This window comes from Staurois parvus, unplaced genomic scaffold, assembly GCF_062004578.1.
Source record: "Staurois parvus isolate SC_StPar_1 unplaced genomic scaffold, SC_StPar_1.0 ptg000162l, whole genome shotgun sequence".
NCBI lineage: Eukaryota > Metazoa > Chordata > Amphibia > Anura > Ranidae > Staurois > Staurois parvus.
Genome location: NW_028317958.1, coordinates 6,305,542 through 6,333,114, shown reverse-complemented (window position 1 = coordinate 6,333,114; position 27,573 = coordinate 6,305,542). Strand labels below are relative to the sequence as shown.

Here is a 27,573-nt window from a genome sequence, read left to right as displayed (position 1 = left end):
TGAGGTGTAAAGATGTCTGCGTGCATTGCTCATTAATCCCACAGATAACATAGCCTTCTAGGAGCAAGAGTTCTTGCACAGACCCTTGGCTGTTTGCAGGCATGTGCGTAGTTGCTGCCTGAGGACCTGTCAGTACAGTGAGCAGAGATGTCTGTGTAAAGTTCGGATAGTGACGATCCCGCTGTGGTGATCATCATCACCCTTGTGCTGAACTAATGTGGAGAGTCCCACAGCAGTAGGCCAACAATCTGTCTCCAGAAGACAACGGCAGTCTCCCTGTGTTCAGCTCTGAATCCAGCACCCAAGAGTAAAAGCCAGTTGCTTCGTGTAGAATATATTTTCTCTCCCAGCATCCTTCTCATTTGCAAGCTCTCTTGTATTTGTAGTTCAATCAGCACTCAGGAATACAGTACACATTGGCTATAGGACTACATGTCCCAAGATACTCTACTGTCAGAAGAACTGGATCCATTCTGCTAACAGGAAGTGATGTAGCAGTTCCAGTACTGGGCACTAGGGGGAAAAGGATTAATCATAGTCTCATCTGTAAGTGTTCCTTTAAGGAATAATGAGTTAGCATCACCAGGCTGTATACAGGTGTACCTTGGTTTACAACCGCTAATGGAATTTTCGGTTTACGAATGAAAATCCATTGAAAATAATGGCTCGGTTTACGAATTTTTTTCGCAATATGAATGGATTAATTGGTTTTCAATGCATTTACGAATACATTTTTAATCATGTCCCTGTATAGTATTTATACCTTTAAAGTGCACTTTATAAAGAGTTTTGAACAGATAAGATTGTTTTTGATTTTTTTCTGACCTTTGTAACATGTTAATTGGTTTTCAATGCATTTATAAATTTTTTTTTAATCATGTCCCTGTTTAGCATTTATACCTTTAAAGTGCACTTTATAAAGAGTTTTGAACAGATAAAAGATTTTTTTTTTACTTTTTTCTGACGTCCAGAATGGATTAATTGGTTTTCAATGCATTTACGAATTTTTTTTAATCATGTCCCTGTATGGCATTTATACCTTTAAAGTGCACTTTATAAAGAGTTTTGAACGGATAAAAGATTTTTTTTTTACTTTTTTCTGACCTCCAGAATGGATTAATTGGTTTTCAATGCATTTACAAATTTTTTTTTTAATCATGTCCCTGTACAGTATTTATGCCTTTAAAGTGCACTTCATAATGAGTTTTGAACAGATAAAAGACTTTTTTTTTACTTTTTTCTGACCTCCGGAATGGATTAATTGGTTTTCACTGCATTCCTCTTGGAAGCCGCATTTTGGTTTATGAATTTTTTGCAATACAAAAAATCCGGCAGAACGCATTAAATTCGTAAATCGAGGTATGCCTGTGTGTGTGTGTGTGTGTATGTATATATATATATATATATATATATACACACACATAGAAATATACAAAATACAATGGGTATTTGTAAGTGGGGTATAGGTATAAGTAAAGTTCCTCTTGCAGACCTTAGGTCTGTACAATTCCATTCAGAGTAATAGCATTAAATAGGTCATTCAAATACACAGATGGTTTATGTTTCATCATATTCAAGTACCTCTGCTATCTCCATATTAATTAGGGATTATTAAATGCGTGGTATGATCAATGATCTAGTTAATTTACATTCTCTCTTTCATAAGCAGCCATCATGACAGCGAAGCCCTTAAAAGCACTTAACAAGCCCTTATACAACATTCTAATTGTGAAGGGCCTCCAGATCACAAGGTCACAATGAGTGTGAATTATTATAACCACATCCGACCAGGGATGTTGTAAAGAAGAATCCCTGTGTTTCCTGGGTTTGGATGAGTCATTGGTTGACCTTAAAATTAGAAAAAATTGTATGTAGAACATTTTTTTTTGTATCGGATAAAGTAGGGAAAGATAAGAACCTTCTGTCCGTATTTTAAATTCTCTCTCTTTATTTGTCCTGATGGTCACAGTCAACCAAATCCAAATTTTTGGTTAATCTTCCAATAGAGACACCTGTTCTGGTAACAGACTAATCACTTCGTAGAGATTTTCTCCCACTTCCAGTTACATCTCAGGCCCCAAAGGGACATAGACAGGAAAAAAAGCTCTTTAATAAAATTGTTTTTGAATGAGCAATATGAAGGAATGATTGGGTTGTGTAGACCTTCATTTAAATTCAACTCTAACCCAAATCTTTTTTTTTAGCTTTAGATGTCTTGGAGAAGATTTAGAACCAAATAACTCTTTATTGTTGTCTGTGTTCTGATTTGGGGTATTTCTACTTACTTCATGTTTATTTGAATGCTTATTTATATCATTTTGTATTAAATGTATATAAGATTAAAATAAACAATGGATTTCTTTTAAGTTTACCTTTGCACCTCTAAAAATGAAGAAAGAGGCATGATGTGCTCTACAATTTCAGCATATCTTACACCTCCATATATTAGGTATTATTTTAACTGCATTGGATTCAGATGTTAGGTGGACATTGCTTAGTCCTTATGCACACTGGATGGTTTTACAGAGGCTGTTTTGGCTTTTGGTGTTTTTTTTACAGCCAGTAAACTCCCCAGCATGTTATCCTATGTGTCCATGCACAGATAGGATTTAATCAGCGTTTATTGGCAGGACCATTTTTTTGGCTGGAAAAAAAACAAAACTAGTGAGTCTCTAGAGGAGTATTTTAGCTGTAAAGATGCTCGAATGCTGCTAAACATGGAAAAACTCGGTAAAACATGGTAAAATGCAGCAAGCCGGCATTTTTGGGTGTGTTTTGAGCAAAAATTATATTTATTTTTTTGTCTAAAAAACGCAAACGCTGAAAAACGCAGCTAAATGCTAATGCAAAAATGCTAAAAAAAAGCTGAAAAACTTGCCTTATCGTTAACAGTTTCAAATCTTCCTACATTCACTGAGATTTTTTTGGAACTACGATGATGCTGCACTATGCCATGCGCATTAATGACAGTAAAGTGACTCAAAGTGCCACAAAGACATTTTGAACTGAGCTTTTTATGCATAATCAGAAGTCTCCTTTGTAATCTTTGAGCACATCTCAACTCTTCCTGTTGAAGTCACAAACCTGTATATTCTTGCTGAGCTTCCCTAGTGGTCAGTAAAAGAAGAGCCAAGAAAAACCACCAAACGATCGTCTCTACAGTCCAAAGTCTTTTATTACAATCACATTTGACACCAATTATTTGGCCAGTAATTGTTCCTCCTTGAGATCATTCCCTGGAGCTATATTTCGAGAGCAATAGATACTTTTTGTTACATTGTTTTAAGGTGAAGGGGACTTTTGGCCATTGGCCGCCTTTTTGGCTTCCTGTTGTTACCTGTGATTGTAGTGAATGACTTTGGATTTAGGAGATGATCATTTGGAGCACTTTCTTGGATCATCTATATGTAAAATTCTAAATTTTGGTGACCCTTTATACCTTGGAAGGTCCCTAGTTTTGTGGAGATGTGCCAAATCCAAGGCCTGACCAATGATTTAGTTATACAGGTTAAGGATCTGGGTCCAGCACCCCATCCCTCTTTGGACTATTGGTCAGTGAGACCAGCCAACACACTATGGGAATAGTAGGTAGGCTTGACAGGTGGTAAGGGGCAGGACCTAGTTTGACTTGTCCTTCTAAAGTCAAGATTTGTCCATAATTTTAGCTGCCTACAGTATATAATCAGGATTACCAAGTTGTGTTGACATGTGATGTTTAGGTATTTTTTTTTTCTAATGCTCAGTTTGAATTGCCTACGCTTGTCAACAAATATAGACTACCAATCTGGTCATAAATGGCTGAATTGGGAAATGCTCATATGTTTATCAGTCACCTCAAGCCTTTGCAGACACATTTGGGCCAACTGATGAAAGGGGAACAACTGAATTTTCAATATGCATTCTCTTAGTCATAAACATGGGCACAAAAAGAAGAAGCATTATGAGGGAGAAGAGTATATTCAATAAAAAGGAGAAAATAAAGAGCACTCACCCATTAGGCCACAACCAGTACAGAATAGGCAGGAACATTTCCAATGATGAACTTCTTTTAAAAACAAAAACTCCCGATACTGATTCTAAACAATGATATTGGGAAGGAAAGCTGTGCAAACATTACAGTTTAAACCTCTAATTGCCGTCTGTTCTGTTTTGTTTTGTAGGTCTCTTCTGGGGGAAGACATTTTATGAGATGCAGAGCTAGTTACCTGTAACTGCAAATGGGAATTTGGAGCAACTTTGAAGCAGATACAAAAATAATTGTGTTTGACTGGAATAAAATTCTTGCAAAACCCCTAAGGTAAGAAGTTTGTGGAATTGTAGATACAGAGGTGGTGAAGGAGACGGATTCTCTGGAGTGACAGACTGGAATAGGGGTTGCGTCTATTGCGGCTGGAAGATTGTTGTTTGTATTCACTGCAGGATAATGTCATGCATTGCCAAAGAATATACATCTGTAGCTGTTATAGAACCTCCTGGAAGACGTTGTTGTCAGTCAGATTTAAGACTAAAGAATGTGTCACAAGCCTAAGCAATGCAAAGAGGACATGATGAATAAACAAAGGCAAATCCTTTATAGATAATCAGAAGCAGAGATAAAGACAGCTAACAATATGCATATTTGACCCTTCTAGCTAAGTTCGAGTTTGGCTTTGGTCCTTGCCTATCCTCTAACTGACCAATGAGGCCATCCATTACAGTAAAGTGACCCTTTCGTTTTGCCCTTGCAAGACAATCACTTAAAGCGAAATATAACCGAGCACCACAAACTTATAATACTATTTATTTGACTTTCAATAATCAGCACAAACTCACCCATCCATCCATCCATGTCTCCATGCTTTATTTTGTTGAGAAATCACTTTGAAAAACACCCCTCCAACATTTCTAATTGTGGCCATCTTGAGTAAAGGCAGATGTGTCATGTAGCATTCACTTCATGGAATCCTTCTGCCTTTAGCTCAGGCATGCAGACAGGAGGGTGTGCTTAGCTGGGAGAGCCCCTCCTCCACTCCACCAGATGAAAGCAAAAATTCCCATGAAGACTGCTGGAATGTTATTATTATTATTATACAGTATTCATATAGCGCCAACAGTTCGCTCAGCGCTGTACATTACAATGGGAGACAATACATGAGACAGTACAATAACAATACAATGCGATACACGAGGGGTTCGAGGGCCCTTCTCCTTGTAGCTTACAATCTAGGAGGGAGGGTATAGTGGTACGAGAGGAATAGCTGTGGGGGATGGAGTGGTAGGAAGAGTGGAGGAGATCGGCAATTAGCAGAGGGCGGGGTAGGCTTCCCTGAAGAGGTGGGTTTTCAGGGTGCGCCTAAAGGAGAGGAGAGTAGGTGATAGTCTGATGGATTGGGGTAGGGAGTTCCAGAGGATGGGTGAAGTCCTGGAGGCGGGCATGGGAGGAGGTGACCAGGGAACTGAAATGTGTGGCATCATAAGCGATAAGCAGCAGCAGCAGCATAAATATTATTAATAGTTAATGTTGATTGAGTGCATTTACGTAGATTTGAATTACATCCCCGAAGGACATTTTCACCTTTTCCCTCCCGTGTTACTCCATTTGCCCACTGGGACTGGAAAAAAAGCCATTTGTAAGCACCAAATTGAATTGTCACACCAAACAATACTTTCTAGATTAATTCTGAACTTTCCAATCAGAAGGGTAGTTGATGCTTGGAATAAACTTATAGCAGAGGTAGTGAGTCAGGCAACAGTGGATTCAAACTAGATGTGTGCTATTCATTTAATTAAAAATCAAAATTTGGATGAAATTTATCGTTCAGATGTTTGGTTGTATCTAAATTTCTGCATTACAATAGTAGTGAAATTTGACGAATCCAAAATAAATAATAATGAAACAAATTATCTGAATTTGAAAATAAATTTGAATTTGAAATGACTTCGAATTTGAAAACAGGAATTTGAATTAAAAAATTAATTCAAAATCAGTATGGAAACATGTTGCAATAAATACAGTAAGGTATACAAGTGAAATAAGATGATGATTCTTACTTAGGCTGCTTTATAGAGTAGAATAGAATAAAATAAAACAGAATAGAATAGAGTAAAACAGACTAGATTATAATAGAATATAAAGGAATAGCCAATATGGAAGAAAAATATATTTTAAATATATTTAAAAAATATTCTTCCCAAATATATTGACATATATTTGAAATACTACAATTTTGGCCGTATTCAATATATTTCAAAATATATTTGCAATACACTTCTCAAATTAATTTTTTAAAATCTTTTTTGAGAGAGCATTTTGTGGCATTTATTAATATCTGATCAGAAGAGACTCACGCAGATAGCTAAGGGAGGAGAGAAAAGCCAGAAATCACACTAGGTGCTTTGGAGTGAGGCACATACACACTATAAAAGGATATGCTTTGTTTATTTTTCATTTCATTTTTGCAACTCTACAAAGTAACAGCTACAAAAAATAGGCCTTTTTGTTGTGCATCAGGGTACGTCCTCGTACAGTTTTTTCTGTTGTAGACCAAGCTGACTGCTGTCCCTCTACTAACCTTCTGCTGACACAACACTTTCCATGTATCTTGCTTTGCCAAGCTATCTTTACCTCCTTCACATGCCTTGTTACCTTCCATATAGAACACTGTCTTTTATATTGATTGGCTGTACAGTAAATTCTTTGTTTTATGTCCCCCTTTCAGGATGAGGTTCTATGCCAATTCGATGCTTCTGTCTCACTGGCTCATTTTGGCCTACATTCTAATGGTGTGCTGTAAGCTCTTATCTGCCTCAAGCCTCCATTCCCGAGGGCAAACAGGTAAGATAGTTAAACTCATTGTCTGATGCTGACACCAATTATTAACCTGTCCAGAAGTTAGCCACAAGCTTGCCGACAGTGTCTTACAATAACATCACCTGATATTGTACTGTATATTTAAAGGAAAGCGCTTGTGGTTTTTGGTCATTTTTAAGGGTATAAGCTGAAATGTTGTTAAGTTTTTTTTATTTGTATGAATTTCTTATTACAATTTTTAGAAATACATTTTTACAGGGTGTTTCCATTCTTCAGTGTGTGGAATGCATGCTGGGATTTAAAGTGAGAGACACCAGCACTAGCTTTGCACTCTTTGACTGTTCCTGCAGACTGAGGACCCAGGGGACACCATCCTCTGAGCCACTGAGCTAGGTATAAACTCAGATTGGTGGGAGTGTGTCCATTCTCTGAGCCATTGAGCTAAGTATAAACTCAGGCTGAGGGGAGTGTGTCCATTCTCTGAGCCATTGAGCTATGGATAAACACAGACTGAGGGGAGTGTGTCCATTCTCTGAGCCATTGAGCAAAGTATAAACTCAGGCTGAGGGGAGTGTGTCCATTCTCTGAGGCATCGAGCTATGTATAAACTCAGATGGAGGGGAGTGTGTCCATTCTCTGAGCCATTGAGCTAAGTATAAACTCAGACTGAGGGGAGTGTGTCCATTTTCTCAGCCATTGAGCTATGGATAACTTAGACTGCGTGGAGTGTGTTCTTTCTCTCAGCCATTCGGCTATGGATAAACTCAGACTGAGGGGAGTGTATCCATTCTCTGAGCCATTGAGCTATGGATAAACTCAGATTGGGGGAAGTGTGTCCATTGCCTTAGCCAAAGAGCTATGGATAAACTCAGACTGCGGGGAGTGTGTTCTTTCTCTTAGCCATTGAGCTATGGATAAACTCAGACTGAGGGGAGTGTGTCCATTCTCTGAGCCATAGAGCTATGGATAAACTCAGACTGAGGGGAGTGTGTCCATTCTCTGAGCCATAGAGCTATGGATAAACTCAGACTGAGGGGAGTGTGTCCATTCTCTGAGCCATAGAGCTATGGATAAACTCAGACTGAGGGGAGTGAGTCCATTCTCTGAGCCATCGAGCTATGGATAAACTCAGACTGAGGGGAGTGTGTCCATTCTCTGAGCCATTGAGCTATGGATAAACTCAGACTGAGGGGAGTGTGTCCATTCTCTTGGTCATTGGGCTATGGATAAACTCAGACTGAGGGGAGTGTGTCCATTCCCTGAGCCATAGAGCTATGGATAAACTCAGACTGAGGGGAGTGTGTCCATTCTCTGAGCCATTGAGCTATGGATAAACTCAGACTGAGGGGAGTGTGTCCATTCTCTTGGTCATTGGGCTATGGATAAACTCAGACTGAGGGGAGTGTGTCCATTCCCTGAGCCATAGAGCTATGGATAAACTCAGACTGAGAGGAGTGTGTCCAATCTCTGAGCCATCGAGCTATGGATAAACTCAGACTGAGGGGAGTGTGTCCATTCTCTGAGCCACTGAGCTATGGATAAACTCAGATCCTAATTTTCATGTCTGTATTTTCAGCACAGCATTAAGCCGGGTACCTGAATCCCTGGAGTACCAGGCTTACACTTATCACTTGCTGACTGCAAAAGACTAAATATCACATTTTTATAGATGGGATTTAGTATGTCAATCAAGAACTCAAAATATACACTCCTGCTAAAATATCCTTTTTGTAAAATGGACCATCATGGATTTGTATGCATAGAGTTGCTCCTAGGAAGAGTCATTCTTAAAAGCCATAGAGCAAAATACAACCATAGACCAGTTTTATAAGAATACACTTTGCAGGAGGTTTACCAATACAAAGATCGCAACATTATTAAAGTGTTACTAAACCCACATCAGTAAAATCAGTCTGTATATACAGTAAAGCATGCTTGTTATATATGGCACCTAAGGGGTTAATCCTCTGCATTGTGTAAAAAGGCTGTTTGATCCTGTCTTCTCTAATCTTACCGTTCTTCTAATGTCCCCAATCTATCTGCAGATAGTACAGAGCTCTAGGAGTCACTCTGCACATGCTCAGTTTAGGGTGTATTGCCAGAGATTTCTTTTTTCTTTGGGAGGGTGCACATGATCAGCACATGTCCGGACAGCACTGTCCAGACAGAGGATCAGGGGTTTTGCAGCCTCCAAGGACAGTCAGAGCCGAATGAAAACTCCTCCTACAAGCTTTAACCAGTGCTCAGCTGGACTCTGATAGAGGTCACAAGGCTGTTATATACTGCTTATGAGAAAAGGTATTTAGCAGTTTATATTTACAAAAATAATTGCATTTCCCTGTGTGCACTGTGGGAGACCTGATATAGGGAATGCAAAAAAACTACATATAGATCATGTGATCTCTGTCTCATAATATTAACATTGCCTTAACAGCAAATGTGAATACAAGAGAATATAAATGCAACAAAAATGTAAATACAGAAAAAAATATGCATGTTACTAAACACACTCTCATAGAATAATACATAAAATATAACAATACAAAGTTTACAACATTGTTAAAAAACTACAAAGCTGCTACATAGACCTTGTGATCTCTGTCTCTCCCTGTAATCTCAATATTGTCAAAACAGCAAATGTAAATACAAAGATTGTAAATGCAATAAAAAAAAATGTTACTAAATACATTCACACAGAATAATACAAATAATACACAAAATATAAAACATAATTAGTAATCTAGTAAATATGTACTAAACAAAAAAGACATACATAATATCATCATAATTTCATGTCATAACATTTTTTTTTACTTTACTTTGTTCTGTTTTTTTCTTTATATTTATTTTCATAAATTATATTTTTTTTACTTTTAAAATTAATACATTAAGAAAATTGTGTACGTTCCCTATTATTGCTTTTTTTTTTTTTTTTTTTGCAATTGGTTCTTCCTTATTTGCCAGCTTATTTGAATATTCTTCATTTTGTTCTGTTTTTTTTTTTCATCCAACCAAAAAGATGTAAAAACGGTCATTGTTCTTCTGCGCATTTTCTGTATCAGCCGTTACCTGTTTGTTTAGTTTTATTTTGAGGCAGGAACTCTATCATGGCTGTAAAATGGAGCCTGGAGCTGAATTATTTAGTATAATTTCTTACAGTGTAATGATCTCTGCTACATACTGTAGTCGGCTCTGCTCCCAGATGGGGAATGACTTAGCATAATGCATGTGTAGTAGGGGAAGTGAAGGCGGTATTGCATTTAGACAGTTTTCTTCACAAGTTTTTCCAAAGCACAATAGAATAATACAAAGTATTTTTAAAATTTATTTTGGAAAAAACTTGCATTTTACTTTTTATTACCAAATAATGTTTGTGCTTTACATATTAAAGCTAAACTCCAAGAAGGCAAAAAACACGAATGTATAAAGTTGTATGTTTATTAAAAATGATGACATTTCTTTTTAAAAGCAACAAGTGTAAACCCCTGAATTTGACATGAGATCCTGTATTTCCATAACCATTTCAGCTCCAGAAGGTTTTACCAACTTCATGACCAGGCTATTTTTTACTATTTAGCACTGTGCTACTTTAACTGGTATTTGCGCAGTCATGCAACTCTGTGCCCAAATAAAATTTATATAATTTTTTTTCACATAAATAGAGCTTTCTTTTGGTGGTAGCTGATAACCACTGGGTTTTTTTTTTTTTTGCGATATAATAAACACAATATTTTTAACTTTCTACTATAAAACATATACAATTAAAAAAATGTTTAAAAAATCTAACTTCTTCATAAATTTTGGCCAAAATGTATTCCTCTACGTCTTTGGTAAAAATAAAATCCCAAAAAATGTCTATTGATTGATTTGCGTGAAAGTTATAGCATCTGCAAACTATGGGACATATATATATACAGTATATATATATGTATATATATATATATATATATATATTGTGGGAACTCGCTTCAAGTGGTAGAGCTTCTTCTTCAACACACACGGCAACTCGCTTATTTTTTAAGGGCCTGTTTGCCCACTTTTATTTAAATGACAGTTCAATAACATAAAGATTTCCCACGCAGGGGTATCCACCATCACACAAATTCAAATAAGATTCAGCCTCCTGGCTTGTACGCAGTTTTAAGTCTGCCTCCTGCAGACTCTTCCCAAAGTATGGCACTAGCACACAGCTAGTCTGGCTTCCACCTGACTCCAAGGCAGAGACCTCCTGCCTGCCGTTGTGGAGCCCTCCTGACTCCGTTTGCCGGGGTGGAGCCCTGCTGACTCCTAGCTGCCGGGGTGGAGCCCTGCTGACTCCTAGCTGCCGGGGTGGAGCCCAGAACCATGGCTAGGCCTCTATAAAAAGGCCCGCACACACCTGTGCCATCAGTGTGCTGGGGGTTCTCAAAACATGGACCCCGGACTGGAGATTTCATCCCTCCCAGATCTCTTTGAAATCTCCAGGCTCCAGATCCCAAAACAAACTTAATGAACAAGTGAGGAAACTGAAAAGCCAGTTTCCTCTGCAATAAATTAACTCTCTGGAGCCCCTCAACCTGCCTGGTTGAGAATCCAGGGTTTTCAACTTGAGTTTGACCGTGGCAGGACACCGCACTGCCACATATCCCCCCCCTTTGTTTTGACCCCGTAGGGGGCGGAACACACAAACCTAAAACCCTTGCTTTAGCCCTTCTGTGCCGACTATCACCTGTAAAGGTCCAATCCTGGCTGACTTCGTTTTCATCAAAGGGAGACACTACTCCCTGCCCCAAGAGGTGACTTCCCCTGTCTCCCCTAACTTGGGCTCTACTACTTCCCCATGCCTTTTTACGAGTGCGCTTCCAAAAGCGCGGTCTTTCTAATTTTCTTAAGACTATGCTAGTCCTTTTACCACTAGGGGGTTTACAAATCTCAGTACCCTTTGTAACCTGGGGTTGACGCCTAAGCTTTAAGTGCCTGGTACCTGTAATATTACAACGTGCTCCCTCAACTTCCTTTAGACCATCCCTTTTTGCTTTATTTAATTTTGATGGGGTTATATTTTTAGACCCTTTAGTAATAGAGGTGGGCTCTTTTATTTGGGAATCAAACACTTTTAACATCCCCTTGTTAAGCTTTGGGCCAGTTCCCTTAGACCTTTCATTCTTACAACTTGGGCGTTTACTGGACCTTTGGAAAACTTTTCCAGAGTGACCTTCCTGAACCTGTAGGGGGCCTATTTCCAGACTCTTAACCTCTCTTGTGCCTGTTAAGCACTCATTACCTCTTTCAGGACGACCAGCTACCATGTCAACCTGACCACCTGGTCTACTATTCTTTTTGTTATCACCCACAGTAATCAGACAATCCAAATTCATCAACACATTTCCCTTTTTATCATTATCAAAAATAGTCTTGTCAGAGCTCATTTCACTAGTAATTGGCAGGGCAGTTTCTGGAGAGGAATCACACACAGCAGAGTGGGTGTCTCCCATGGAAACTTCACTACCCACTGACTTCGCTGTCACAAAAGACTCTGCCAGCAACTGTCCTGATACCAAACCATTCTTACATAATGCTACATTAGGGTTGATGACCCCAACCACATCACATATACATGTGTCTTCCGGCACTTCTGCCCAAACCTCTGTCCTGTGGAACAGTACTCTGGTGTGCCTCTCATACAGATTACTGCTATGAAGCAACCCAGCGATGCACTGAAAGACAATTTTCACCATTACCAACAAGGATGGTATCACAGAATTCCTATATTGACCATCTTTGTCTTGTATAGCCTGTAATACCCAGCTCCAATTAGCGGGACTCCACTGTACCAGCTCCCCCGAACACGGAAGAGACCGCAAGGTATACACCGGCTGTACACTCCAGAAGGCTAACATTTCCTTCAGCAGGTCGGTTATAAAAAGACAGCCTGATTCCACACATAAGACCTTCCTGGAGACATGGAGACACTCATTTACTGATGCCTCAGAGGTGGTGCTTCTTAAAGAGGCTTCTTCTTGGCTCGAGGTACCCAACACAATAACCTGGGGCTCTCCCAGAGCGTAACCAGGTGTGGGATTCACCCAAATACTCTGAGGCTCAGTGTCAATGAGCTCTTCCACGGCTTCTCTATGGATATCAGTTTGGTACACCACACCATTAACTCCTTTAGATGACATTGGTGCAACCCCAATATCAGTACTCTTCACATTGACATTTTTAACCGTTGCCTCCCCACTAAAAGCATTATACAGAGGCAAGTCTTTCTCACAATCACCAGCAGTGGGTTTCCCAACTGGGAGTATCCCAAATTTATAGCAGAGAGTCTCAAAGTCAGTCTCAATCATTGCATTAATATCTCTCACATTTTTCTCAAAAGTACCAGTCTTACCCACCACTGTAACAGGCTTCACCTTCACTTGAGTGCGTAGGATCTGGATCCTTTCTGTCATCTCCTCTCTTTGGCCAGCCAGTTCATCCATGCAGCTATAGGATGATACTGTGGCAGGCACTTCTGACTCCTTGGCACCCCCTGCAGGCACAACAGGTACTTCCTCACTGTTGCTAGAGGTGGCTGCCAACATTTTTAAACACGAATCTGGGCTTGCAGATGAAGACTTTTGCCCAGTAGCCCCCTCAACAGTGGTATTCCATAATCTGGGGCAGGTAAAGATACCATGCCCAAACTGACCACATTCCAGGCAGGGTATGGTTCCACAGATAACCTTCTTGGGATAGGGAACCACATCTCCCTTGTAGCCCCTTCTCCTGGTTGGCAGGCTTTGTCCTGTTGCTATGGGAGATGGCACTCTCCCAGCTGAACTTTGTGGGTTCCTCCAGATGTGCTGAACTTTCATCTCTGCGTTGCCACAATCCTCTGTGGACGACACTTCTCTCACAGGGTACGCAGGCCTGAAGTCACTTGTGTTGCTATGGGCAACCACATTCTTCTGGAACTTTTGGGCAACCTGCTGCTCCTTCCTGGAACTCCAAGCAGGCTTCCCAATTGCATACCCAGACCTTTGTCTGGCTGTGTCACTTTGCACTGGAAGCTGGGATAAAGGGCACTTGGAGACAGTGTGCCCCCATTCACTGCACCGCAAACAGCGCTCTTGCGGCAGTATCTTGGCCGAACTTCCAACACTGCATCCTCTTTCAGGCTTAGTACTCTGCACACAGAAAACTGGTTTCCTTTCACCAGCATTGCCAGGGACAACAGCATGCACTTCCCACTGTGGCAAACTCTGTGCAGCCATGTATGGGGCTTGTTCTGGTGGTAACAACCCCTCCAGCCACAGGGCTCTGTCTCTCATTTCAGAAAAGATTGCTTCTTTTTTGAGTTTTGACCGCCCCATCTTTGCAGTCACTCCACAACACTTTTGCACAGTCCTGGTACACAATGGAGCACTGTCTCTTTAAGGCAAGTTCCTTTTCTCTTGCAGGATCTCCTCACCTGCACACACTGATAGTGCAGAGTCATGCACCAAACACAGTTCAACACATGAACTTACTTCATTGCTGGGATCTCTAGTTCTGCCCGCATCCTCCACCATATGTGGGAACTCGCTTCAAGTGGTAGAGCTTCTTCTTCAACACACACGGCAACTCGCTTATTTTTTAAGGGCCTGTTTGCCCACTTTTATTTAAATGACAGTTCAATAACATAAAGATTTCCCACGCAGGGGTATCCACCATCACACAAATTCAAATAAGATTCAGCCTCCTGGCTTGTACGCAGTTTTAAGTCTGCCTCCTGCAGACTCTTCCCAAAGTATGGCACTAGCACACAGCTAGTCTGGCTTCCACCTGACTCCAAGGCAGAGACCTCCTGCCTGCCGTTGTGGAGCCCTCCTGACTCCGTTTGCCGGGGTGGAGCCCTGCTGACTCCTAGCTGCCGGGGTGGAGCCCTGCTGACTCCTAGCTGCCGGGGTGGAGCCCAGAACCATGGCTAGGCCTCTATAAAAAGGCCCGCACACACCTGTGCCATCAGTGTGCTGGGGGTTCTCAAAACATGGACCCCGGACTGGAGATTTCATCCCTCCCAGATCTCTTTGAAATCTCCAGGCTCCAGATCCCAAAACAAACTTAATGAACAAGTGAGGAAACTGAAAAGCCAGTTTCCTCTGCAATAAATTAACTCTCTGGAGCCCCTCAACCTGCCTGGTTGAGAATCCAGGGTTTTCAACTTGAGTTTGACCGTGGCAGGACACCGCACTGCCACAATATATATATATATATAGATAGATAGATAGGAGTTTTTTTATACTAGTAATGGAGGTGATCAGCAACTTATAATGGGACTGTGATAGTGTGGCGGGCAATCTGACACTGTCGCTAACATCACCAGAGACTGGATGGCAAGGGGTTAACATCTAGGGCGATCAAGGGGTCAAATGTGTGCCTAACAATGTGTAGCGTGTGCTGCTTTTACTAGTGGATCTCTTTGTTTCTTATTCCTGCTTTGCACAGAGATTGTTTCTTCTGTACAGAGGATACAAATGGAGAAACAGAAAAAGGGCGCACCGACCTAGTGCATTATTGTTTAAAATAATTTATTGAAGAAACAAAATAGGTATCATACCAGAGCCAGAGGAAGAGGTTGTGTCCTCGAAACGCGTTAGCCAGTTGGTCATCCAGGGTTCCATCGTATGGACTCAGATGTTGTTTGGATCATACATCTTGTTCAGTTTGACATGCCTGTGTTATTATGTCCATTGTGAGTATGATACCTGTTTTGTTTTTTCAATAAATTATTTTAAACGATAATGCACTAGGTCAGTGCGCCCTTTTTCTGTTTCTTCATTTGTATCCAGTGTATTTGGACCACACCGGTCTGTTGAGGGCAGCAAGAAGTGCATATTCCAGAAAATTCCAGAACATTCCTATTGGGTCTACTGAGTCCTTTCCTAGCGCAGGAGTAAAGTGTTTGTTGTGTTGGATCTTCTGTACAGAGCTCTGTGTTGATTGTCAGCACAGGGCTCTGGGCTGTGATTGGACACAGCCCATCAGTAGGTCCCAGCCAATGGATCATTAGCTGGGACTTTTTAACAGACTACCACTGTGTACAATCACAATGGGTGTCGGCAGGGGGATCAGGATCGGTGGTACAGCACTTTGCTTGCAAGGCCACCCGTCCGCAGTACATTGCGGGTGGGCAGTTCTTAAATGGTTATTCAGCAGCACTCAGATGGGGGTACTGCTGCACTTGGGGCTGGTAAAGTGTGCTGCATGCTTGTGTGCAGAAAAAGGACATACTGACAGGAGGAAAGAGCAGAGAGATGACTACATCTGCCTGCTGATGCTCCCTCACTGTCCAATCACAGGCTGGGACAGGGAGGGAACCTATCTTTGTTGCTTATTTGCAGCAGATAAAAGTCAGTACACCATCCTGGTTGTGCCCTCTTGTAGGGCTGTTCAAACATTGTACAGTGCAAGTGTCAGCATAGCGATTGCACTACGCAGAGGCCAACCCACAATGGGCTGCTGGTGCCGTTTATGCATACACTGCAACACCCAGTATGGGATGTATGTGAAAATTCCCCTGTGAAAGTGCATGAACATTTATTCTGTGTGTAAGTGGCAAAAAACAAACAATATTAGGCGATTTCCTGTGTTGTTTGAATGTTTTTCATTGATTTAAAATTGCAAATATTGAACTTAGCCACTAAGTGGTGCTAAGTATCAGGAAGTTCCCTGATCTGCTCTGTGATCAATGAACCTGGAAGCACTCAGTTCTGAGTATTTCTGGGATCATAGCTAGCAGAATCCCACCTGAAAATTTTAAGTTACTTTAAAAAAATAAAAATGACAAAAAAAAATGTTTGTTTTTGAAACAACCCCCGCATCCACCCACAAATGCAGACAGTGATTGTGTCATACACATTTTTTCCACTAGGTGCACCATCCTACTCCGTCCAGCAGCAGCATTTGCCAGCCTTTCATAGAGTATTACAGTTACAGGCTGAAGGCAGTGGGGCTGGGCGGTGTGTGCCTTCCACCAGCACAGAAAAGTCTCATACACCAGGTATAAACACCCAGTGTTACAATGGCAGGAACAAAGCATTAGGAATAGCAGAAGTAACATCCACAGCCAGGCCTCTGCCCCCTGGGTGGTGTAATGAGAGATGCCCTTACTTTACCAACAGGACACATCACCATGGTGTGTTTGTTAGAAGAGGCGATCATACATGCAGCTTTATTATATTGGCCCTGATTTGTCCAGCTGATGGAGGATTTAAGGTACCCTAAAGTGCACTTAAGACATACAAAGGTGGTTACTTAGATAGCAGCATTGTATGTCATTTTAGCATGCCTGGAGTGCTATTAGAACATTGCATGATTCATGTGTGTTCTCTGTGCAGGGACAAAAACAGTTACAATGGCTACTGCCTTTTTGTAAAATGTTAGTTCGCTATAGCCAGTCATTGTTATGGTCAGTATCTCTGTAATATATGCCGCTTTTTTCATGAATGACTTCCATTTTCTTAAGCTGCATTGTTTTCTTTAATGAGTCCCAGTTCTGGGTACAAAAATTACAGAATGCACTTGTGTGTAACTTACTCTTGATCTCTGCACTCTGTGTGTTACTTACCCCTGCCTAACCACTGTACTCTTTGTGTTACTCATGACCTCTGCACTCTGTACATTGCTTGCTACTGACCTCTGCACTCTGTGTGATACTTACTCCTGACCCCTAAAATGTTATACACTCCTGACCTATGCATTCTCTGTGTTATACACTCCTGACCTATGCATTCTCTGTGTTATGCACTCCTGACTCCTGAACTCTTGTGTTATACACTCCTGACCTATGCATGCTCTGTGTTATGCACTCCTGACCCCTAAACTCTTGTGTTATACACTCCTGACCTACACATTCTCTATGTTATGCACTCCTGACCCGTGCAGTCTGTGTGATACTTACTCCTGACCCCTGCACTCCTGTGTTATAGACTCCGTACCTATGCATTCTCTGTGTTATGCACACCTGACCCCTGAAATCTCTGTGTTGCTTGCTCCTGACCTCTAGACTCTTTGCATTTGTTTCTTCTGACCTCTACAGTCTGTGTGATACTTACTCCTGACCCCTGCACTCTTGTGTTATACACTGGACCTATGCATTCTCTGTGTTATGCACACCTGACCCCTGAAATCTCTGTGTTGCTTGCTCATGACCTCTAGACTCTCTGCATTCGTTTCTTCTGACCTCTGCAGTCTGTGTGATACTTACTCTTGACCCCTGCACTCTCTGTTTTACTTACTCCTGACCCCTGCACTTTGTGTGTTATGCTCTTTTGACCCAGAGCAGAGTAGGTTTAGCTTTTATTTAACCATATTCCCATAAGCCCCCCCAAATGCAGTTGGCCAGACCCACAATTCTCTGCAATGTGTGTAGCTTGCCCTTGAGGTGCCCAAGGCATATTTTTATACCTTGAATGTCTTTTTTTGTTCCAAAAGTCCATGACCAATCGTTTAAGGGCATATTAAAAATAGGGGCATAGATTTGTGGGTGTGGTTACTAACAGGGACATGGTTTTGTGGGTGTGGTTTCTAATAGGGGCACAATTTTGTGGGTGTGATTACTAATAGGGGTATGGTTTTGTGGGTGAGGTTACTAATAGGGATATGGTTTTGTGGGTGTGGTTACTAATTGGGGCATGGTTTTGTGGGTGTGGTATACTAATAGGGGCATGGTTTTGTGGGTGTGGTAACTAATTGGGGCATGGTTTTGTGGGTGTGGTATACTAATAGGGGCATGGTTTTGTGGGTGTGGTATACTAATAGGAGCATAGTTTTGTGGGTGTAGTTACTAATAGGGATATGGTTTTGTGGGTGTGGTTACTAATAGGGACATGGTTTTGTGGGTGTGGTATACTAATAGGGGCATGGTTTTGTGGGTGTGGTTACTAATTGGGGCATGGTTTTGTGGGTGTGGTTACTAATTGGGACATGGTTTTGTGGGTGTGGTATACTAATAGGGGCATGGTTTTGTGGGTGTGGTATACTAATAGGAGCATAGTTTTGTGGGTGTAGTTACTAATAGGGATATGGTTTTGTGGGTGTGGTTACTAATAGGGGCATGGTTTTGTGGGTGTGATTATTAATAGGGGCATGGTTTTGTGGGTGTGGTTACTAACTGGGACATGGTTTTGTGGGTGTGGTATACTAATAGGGGCATGGTTTTGTGGGTGTGGTTACTAATTGGGGCATGGTTTTGTGGGTGTGGTTACTAATTGGGACATGGTTTTGTGGGTGTGGTATACTAATAGGGGCATGGTTTTGTGGGTGTGGTATACTAATAGGAGCATAGTTTTGTGGGTGTAGTTACTAATAGGCATATGGTTTTGTGGGTGTGGTTACTAATTGGGACATGGTTTTGTGGGTGTGGTATACTAATAGGGGCATAGTTTTGTGGGTGTAGTTACTAATAGGGATATGGTTTTGTGGGTGTGGTATACTAATAGGGGCATGGTTTTGTGGGTGTGGTTACTAATTGGGACATGGTTTTGTGGGTGTGGTATACTAATAGGGATATGGTTTTGTGGGTGTGGTATACTAATAGGGGCATGGTTTTGTGGGTGTGGTTACTAATTGGGACATGGTTTTGTGGGTGTAGTTACTAATAGGGATATGGTTTTGTGGGTGTGGTTAATAATAGGGATATGGTTTTGTGGGTGTGGTATACTAATAGGGATATGGTTTTGTGGGTGTGGTATACTAATAGGGATATGGTTTTGTGGGTGTGGTTACTAATAGGGGCATGGTTTTGTGGGTGTGGTTACTAATAGGGATATGGTTTTGTGGGTGTAGTTACTAATAGGGACATGGTTTTGTGGGTGTGATTACTAATAGGGGCATGATTTTGTGGGTGTGGTATACTAATAGGGGCATGGTTTTGTAGGTGTGGTTAACAGTGGCATAATTAGTAGGGTGTCCCAAAATTTCATTTTGAAAACCTGGTAAACTTACCTTAACTACAAATATTCATTTTACTTTTTCCAATGCTGGAATATAGTGTTGTGCGCCAGCTCGCCCTCCACCCCCCACCCGCCACCCCCACTTCCTGCGTACAGAACACTGTACAGATTTCAGTAACTTTGCAAGTCTCCATGAATATATTTCTGATATGCCACAGACTACAGTAACAGTATAGTTTTTCAAAAACACTTCTATGCTTTATCCTTAAAAATCCATGGTTGAGCTCCAGTCCACAATGCACAGTAATTCTCATGCAACGCATGAGCTTGGCTGCATCACATATGTGAACAAAGCCTTGTTCTATTTTTCCTGAACGCTTGCTATTTTCTCTCTTTCCACTAGAGGGCTCTGCAAGGCAATAAATGGTCCCAGCCATCTCTTGCACAGGCTTCTTTCATTCAAGTCATAATTCTGCTCTTGCTAATGAAAATTATGAGTCATTTGTAATTTTATGAAGCACAATATGTCTTATCACCGGGTGCTTTTAGTACAGTGCGGCTTTTTATTTCATATATTATTTAAACCTGTGTAAATTTAACTGAAAAAATATGATCACTCTGCATTGTGAAAATCCTAGCAGCTATTAACTGAGGGGGGTCCCTACTTAAATATGGCAACAGGTTTGCAGTGCATACCTGCTGAAAGAAAAAAAAATTACATTGATTAAAATGAAGCCTCCAATATGACATGAAATAATCTGCTGTCAATCCTGCAGCTTGCAGAAAAACTGAATGGCAATAAATTGCTGTCATACATACCCAATGCAGGCTATTTAGCCGTCTTTCTTCTAGAGAAGATTGCTAATTGCAATGCATTATGCAAGAAGTGTAAAGCAATACACCACGTGATCATTCAGAACCAACCAGAAAGGTGCAATTTATACTGCGCTGGAAAGTTTACCATTTATTGTGTGATTAGAATGAATAATGAATTGTAATATAATAGGATGTAGTTTGGAATGTAGACACTTGAGGGCTTTTGCCGAAAGCAATGTAACACCTACAGTGAACCTTTCATTGGAACTCTGAATTATTGTTTGTTATTTTGTAATTCCAGTATAAAAGAAAAGCAATGGTAAAAAAACACTTGCCTTAAAGAAGAACTATGGCTCCCCCCAAAAAATCTGTATATTTGCAGCTGCATGTAATTTACTGTATGTATCTGTACTTACAATTGTCTGTTAGTGTCCCTGCAAAGTCCCATACATACATACAGATCCTGGGGTGGCAACAATGCTGCACTGCTCCTGAATTCAGAGCAAGCTGACCTTGATGTGCCAATCGATTGGGCAACTACATGGCAAATAAGGTTTCATGTTAATGAATGTAAAGCTATGTACAAACAATGCATGCATAGGGAAATCTAAGGGATGAGTTCATCATCTACGGAGAAGGATCTGTATGTTTTGGTAGATCATAAATTTAAAGGATAAGTTTACTATATACACAAAAATAATAAATGCACATTGTTTTGTAGGTACACAAAAATGTGCATTTATTATTTTTGGTTGCAGGAGCCTGTAAAGCATTGCACCAGTGATCAGCAGATTGCTGGTGCTATGCAGGTCTCCTGCAGACCTGTCAGTATATATGCTTGCTTGTACAGGATGTATGGGAAAGCAGATACTACTGACAGGAAGATTCAATGAACTTTATTGAGAATTACAAGCTGACAGCTGCTAAGGCTGTCAGGACTATTAGTTTGTTCATTCATGGAACTCTGTAAACCCCCACACTGCCGTGCGGTTGTTAAATACTGACAGGTAGTACGGGGAACAACTGTCCATACATCTGCCATGGGGATGGATGGGAGGGGGGGGAGCAAAAAGGAGTGGAGCATGTAACATGTTCCCAAAGGTGAACTTATCCTTTAAAGCAGGGGTCTCCAAACTTTCTAAACAAAGGGCCACTTTACTATCCTTCTAAATTTAGGGGGGCCGTACTGTGGTCAGTGGGAAAAGAATGTGCCATGGCATCAGTGGGAGTAAACAATGCCCTATCATTGATAATAGGGGAGGAATATTGCCCCACCATTGATGTCATTGGGAGCAATAGTGCCCCATCATCGGTGTCAGTGAGAGGAATAGTGGCACATCATTGGTGTCAGTGGGAGGAATAGTGCCCCATCATCGGTGTCATTGGGAGGAATAGTGGCATATCATTGGTGTCATTGGGAGGAGTAGTGCCACATCAATGGTGTCATTGGGAGGAATAGTGCCCCATCATCGGTGTCATTGGGAGGAATAGTGGCATATCATTGGTGTCATTGGGAGGAGTAGTGCCACATCATTGGTGTCATTGGGAGGAATAGTGCCACATCAATGGTGTCATTGGGAGGAATAGTGGCACATCATTGGTGTCAGTGGGAGGAATAGTGGCATATCATTGGTGTCATTGGGAGGAGTAGTGCCACATCATTGGTGTCATTGGGAGGAATAGTGCCACATCATTGGTGTCAGTGGGAGGAATAGTGCCCCATCATCGGTGTCATTGAGAGAAATAGTACCTCATTATTGATGTCAGTGGGAGAAAAAGTGCCTCATCATTGAAGTCAGTAGGAAGAATAGTGCCTCATCATTGATGTCAGTGGGAGGAATAGTGCCCCATCATTGGTGTCAGTGGGAGGAATAGTGCCCCATCATTGGTGTCAGTGGGAGGAATAGTGCCTCATCATTGGTGTCAGTGGGAGGAATAGTGCCCCATCATTGGTGTCAGTGGGAGGAATAGTGCCTCATCATTGGTGTCAGTGGGAGGAATAGTGCCCCATCATTGGTGTCAGTGGGAAGAATAGTGCCTCATCATTGGCTTCAATGGGGGAATAGTGCCACATCATTGGCGTCAGTGGGAGGAATAGTGCCTCACCATTGACATCAGTGGGAGGAATAGTGCCACATCATTGGTGTCAGTGGGAGGAATAGTGCCCCATCATTGGTGTCAGTGGGAGGAATAATGCCCCATCATTGGTGTCAGTCGGAGGAATAGTGCTGTGTGAGAGTTGCCTTTCCAAAGCTATTGAGCAATAGCTGAATGATGTCTACAGTGCGGTCGGCCAGTTCTGAGAGGGTGTCATATGATGGGGTGCACACCCAGCGCACTTTGTGATCACTGTATCCATTGGACACAGCTGATCACAGATCACGGTAAAGGGTCAATCACAGCGGCCCTTTACTGTGTGATCAGCTGTGTCCAATGACACAGCTGATCATGACGTAAACACAGTTGCCATTTATTGGCTGAACTTTACTCACGGTGTCACAGGATGAGGAGAGGAGAGTCGGTAACTGGCAACTGTGAAAGAGGACATCAGTGCAGCCACAAAGGGACATCAGTGCAGCCCCAACAGTGTCCATCAGTGCAGCTCCAACAGTGTCCATCAGTGCAGCCCCAACAGTGTCCATCAGTGCTGCTTGTCAAAGCCCATTAGTACTGCCAGTCAGTGTCCATCAGTGCTGCCAATCAGTATCCATCAGTGCTGCCAGTCAGTGTCCATGAGTGCCGCCAATCAGTATCCATCATTGCTGCCCTTCAGTGTTCATGAGTGCCGCCAATCAGTGTCTATCAGTGCCCCCCAGTCAGTGTCCATCTGTACCACCAGTTAGTGTCTATCAGTGCTCCCAGTCAGTGTCCATCAGTACCGCCAGTCAGTGCAGCCTATCAGTGTCCATCAGTGCCACCTATCAGTGCAGCCTCATCAATGCCTCCTTGTCCATGTCCATCAGTGCTGCCTATCAGTGCCCATCAGTGCTGCCTATCAGTGCAGCCTCATCAATGCCTCCTTGTCCATGCCCATCAGTGCTGCCTATCAGTGCCCATCAGTGTTGTCTATCAGTGCAGCCTCATCAGTGATACCTCATCAGTGCTCATCAGTGCTGCATATCAGTGCCCATCAGTGCAGCCTCATCCGCAAACATCAGTGAAGGAGAAAAATTACCTGTTTACAAAATTTTTTAACAGAAAGGGGAACATTTTTTTTTCAACATTTTTGGTCTTTTTTCTTTGTTTAGCAGAATATAAAAAACCCAGTGGAGATTAAATACCACCTAAAGAAAGCTCTATATGTCTCAAAAAATGATAAAAATTTTGTTTGAGTACAGTGTTGCATGACCGTGCAACTGTCATTCAAAGTGCAACAGTGCTGAAAGCTGAAAAATGGCCTGGGCAGGAAGGGGGTGAAAGTGCCCGGTAGGCAAGTAGTTAAAGTTCTCCTTCATCTGACTCTGCATGCAAGTCTAGAGGTTGCCAGCACCTCTTTGAGTAGAATCGTACCCTCGTACAAAGCAATTGTAAGTTCATATATTGAACAGGCCGCTCAGTTTTGGGCAGCAGCTCACAATAAGATTGTTGGGGAGCTGGAGAGAGTGCAGAGAAGTGCAACCAAAGGGCCTCATCTACGATGAAAGATTCGCTGAAATGAATTCATCTCCCTTGAGAAGAAGCTCTTAAAGCGAAACTTCACCCCTTTAAAAACCCCTCCTGTGCACCCCTCCTATGCTCCATCTTCCGAATATCAGTTTTTATTTTGTTTACCCTTTTCTTCTGAAAAATGGTTTGGTCCGACCCAGGGGCGGACTGAGCATTTGGAAACTCAGGCACTGCCCGAGGGCCCGGGGTCAGTAGGGGGCCCAATGAGATGACCCTGGTACCTTTTTCATAGGCTTTTTTGAGTTTGGGCAAGGACACAGGGGCCCCATGATCCCCTATTGCCTGGGGGCCCCATGAGTTGTCAGTCTGCCCCTGGTCCCACCACCCAATACATGTAATTTGCCCAGGCAAATGATGTGTACTGTGTCCTCTGCAGGGGCGGACTGACCATTTGGAAACTTGGGCACTGCCTGAGGGCCTAGGGTCAGTAGGGGGCCCCAGGAGATGCCCCTGGTACCTTTTTCATAGGCTTTTTTGAGTTTGGGCAAAGACACAGGGGCCCCATGATCCCCTATCGCCCGGGGGCCCCATGAGTTGTCAGTCCGCCCCTGGTCCTCTGTAAACCCTGGGACATGTACAGTACATCACATGTCAGGAGGTCTTGGTGTTTCATTCACAGAGGAGAAGGGGGGTGGGCCTAGCGATGGGTCATTTTGCCCGGAAGCGTGGTGACGTCATTACGGTACGGATGGCAGCTGCCATCTTGGTACTCCCAACCTCATACACCCTGTAATGTTTTTAATACAGCGATTGCTTTCTGGGTCTGCAGACCGGTGTACACATTGTGAATAGTTTATTTTTATTTACATATTAATAAAAGTTTTACTTACTACACTATGGGAGCTCTCTTTTGATCCCTTTTTATGAGGAATTTGGAGGTGGAGGAGAGTTAAAGGTACACACACCCTTAAAGGACATCATTAGCACTGATTGCTGTGGATGCCATGGAGAGGAGCTTTCGTGTGGTTCGCTATAGAGATCCATCCGTTTGAGGATCATCGACTTGAATTTACACTTTGTGACCCCTTGAGGGTCGCAGTGTGAAGGTGAACGCACGCTAGGTGGTGAAGGATTGCCCCTTTGTTTGGTCACTGAATTCTACATGTTTTTTATGCTGAAGATTCACACTGTGTTTTGGGACTGTGTTTTTTTTGGACTTTTGTTGTGTTTTTTGGGACTTATTTTCTGTCCATTTTTCCGCCAATAATTGCTTCATTTTTTTGTATACATTTTTTGCATTCACCTATTGGTCAAGTTTATTTTTTGGTATCACAATTTATATGTCACTTTTATTGCTATTTGATTATATTTGTATATATATTTTTTTCCACTTCACTTGCTGGTCCCTAGTCACCATTTGGCCACATTTATTTTGTGCCATTTTTTCATACCACTTTTTATTGATTTTGACAGTGTTTTTTGTGTGTCACTTATTCACTGACATTTGTTTTTCCTTTTTGTGATCACGCCATTCCCACTTGTTACACCACTGTGGATATTATTGTGCACATTTGGCACTTGTTGTATGTGGAGTATTCACTTTACTTTTTTTTTTGTGATTGTTCACTCATCTATCAGCAGGTAATGTGTCATTGTGGATTTAGGTTCACCCATAAGTAGCGCACCACCATTTTTCTCACTTATTGTCCTTCAATATTTGTTTATTGTCAGGTGTTAGCAGCTACTTCATTTTCTTCTTTGAGTTAGTCCTTTTTTAGCAGTGCAGTGGGTTTGTCCCTTTCTCTTGGGTCATTTGGAGGCCTGCCAGCTGAACCCCAGAACAGCTGGCAGGCTTCCTGAGGACATCACATACAAATGTGGTGGCACAGAACCCCTGCTGAGAAGAGGATCTTGGCAGGACAATGCTGGATCTGTTGGGTGGGTGAGTACGGAAATTGTGGAAAACCTGCCACAAGGTAAGCAGGGCTTAACAAAAAAAAAGAGGGTGTTGGAAGGTGAAGATCATCTGTAATTGGAGATATAAGACCCTTTCACACAGAGCGGACTGCGGCTGCGATCCACTTGCTCAACAGGAGATCTGTCCACCGCTCCCTGCTGATCAGGTGGATGACAGGTCCATGTCTGCTCTGCTTATGCAGGGTGGGCATGGACATAGCCCGCTCTCCTCTAGCCTGCTCTCCTCTATGAGTGGTCAGATGTCAGTGGGCCTCCTGTCCTTTTACACCCAACTGCCATCCGATTTGCTGGACGGAAGGTGAATGGATCACCATCCGTCTCTTTTTGGCGGATCGGATGTCCATAGAGAAGAGTAGAGGTTGCGATTGGGTCCACCTGAAAAATGGACAAGCGGACCCCATTGGAACATAAGTGTGAAAGGGGCCTGAATCATCTTGTATAAATACATAAACGGTCCATATATTAAACTTGATGCAAAGTTGTGCACTTTAAGGTCTCTGTAAATGACAAGGAGGGACTTTTTGGGGCCGGAGGAAAACAGATTTAACTTCGGAATATGAAAGTTCTTTTATAAATCAGTACCAGAGAAAATCTAAAACAGACTTCCACAGAAGCTGGTTCAAGCCACCTCTGGCTGGAAGTGTTTCTAATTGCACAAATATAACTAGTCATTAATATAAGAAATAACAGATACAGTAGATCCATGGAACAACCAATTGCCTTAGGGGATCAGGAAGGAAATTATTCCAAGTCGAAGCAAATTGGAACCAGGCTTATAAGGGTTTTTTCGCCTTTCTCTGGATCAGCTGTGGGCTTAAGGTTCTAAGGATGCAGCTCTTAATTTCATTTAGTTTTGTCTTTTGGCTGAACTGAACAGATATGTGCCTCTGTTAGATCTTATTATATAACTGTGTAATTTTTGTGTATTAATCCTTCATTGTTCTTGTAACTTGGGGCATGGCAGTTGTGTTACCTCTGCCTTCATCCTTTAAAGGTTGTCCTTCTTTGTCATGTCAAAAAGTTGGGAGGTACAGTATGTCTTTATGATATTGCCATATAATTACTTAAAGGGAACTTCTTTCCCTTCGAATGTCTCAAGTTGCAACTTGTCTCTCGACAGTAAGACAAATAGGAATAAGGCAGGCAATACAGAATAGTAACAAGCTGACGAGACACAAACTAGGGTCTTCAAGACACGTACATGGGCAAAAAAAAAAAAGACACTCCTGGAAGTTAACTTTTCTATGTACCTTTTTTGAATGGGCATGCATATTTTGGCCACTCATATGACACTGTGGAATAAGGACTCCCCCTATTAATCAACATAAGTATTTCATTGCAAGCTACACAACTTGCTGGTTTTTACATTTCTGTATCGAGTTTTATATTTCAGTGCTTTTTCAGTCCCAGCCTTCTTGAATGACCCCTTTAACACTACTGGGGCCATACAGTACAGACTCTTACTATGAATAAAGCACAGGCAAT

General features: G+C 41.9%; 1 protein-coding gene across 1 annotated transcript in view; it reads left to right on the top strand.

Moving 5' to 3' along the window:
- The window catches only part of TAFA4 (TAFA chemokine like family member 4), a 349,783-nt gene that overhangs the window by 159,657 nt on the left and 162,553 nt on the right, over nucleotides 1–27,573 (top strand). Inside the window, exons 2-3 of the mRNA XM_089676019.1 lie at nucleotides 4,161–4,297; nucleotides 6,699–6,814. Of these exons, the coding sequence (XP_089532145.1) occupies nucleotides 4,218–4,297; nucleotides 6,699–6,814 (196 nt within the window). The 5' untranslated portion in view covers nucleotides 4,161–4,217. The remainder of the gene's footprint in view (nucleotides 1–4,160; nucleotides 4,298–6,698; nucleotides 6,815–27,573) is intronic.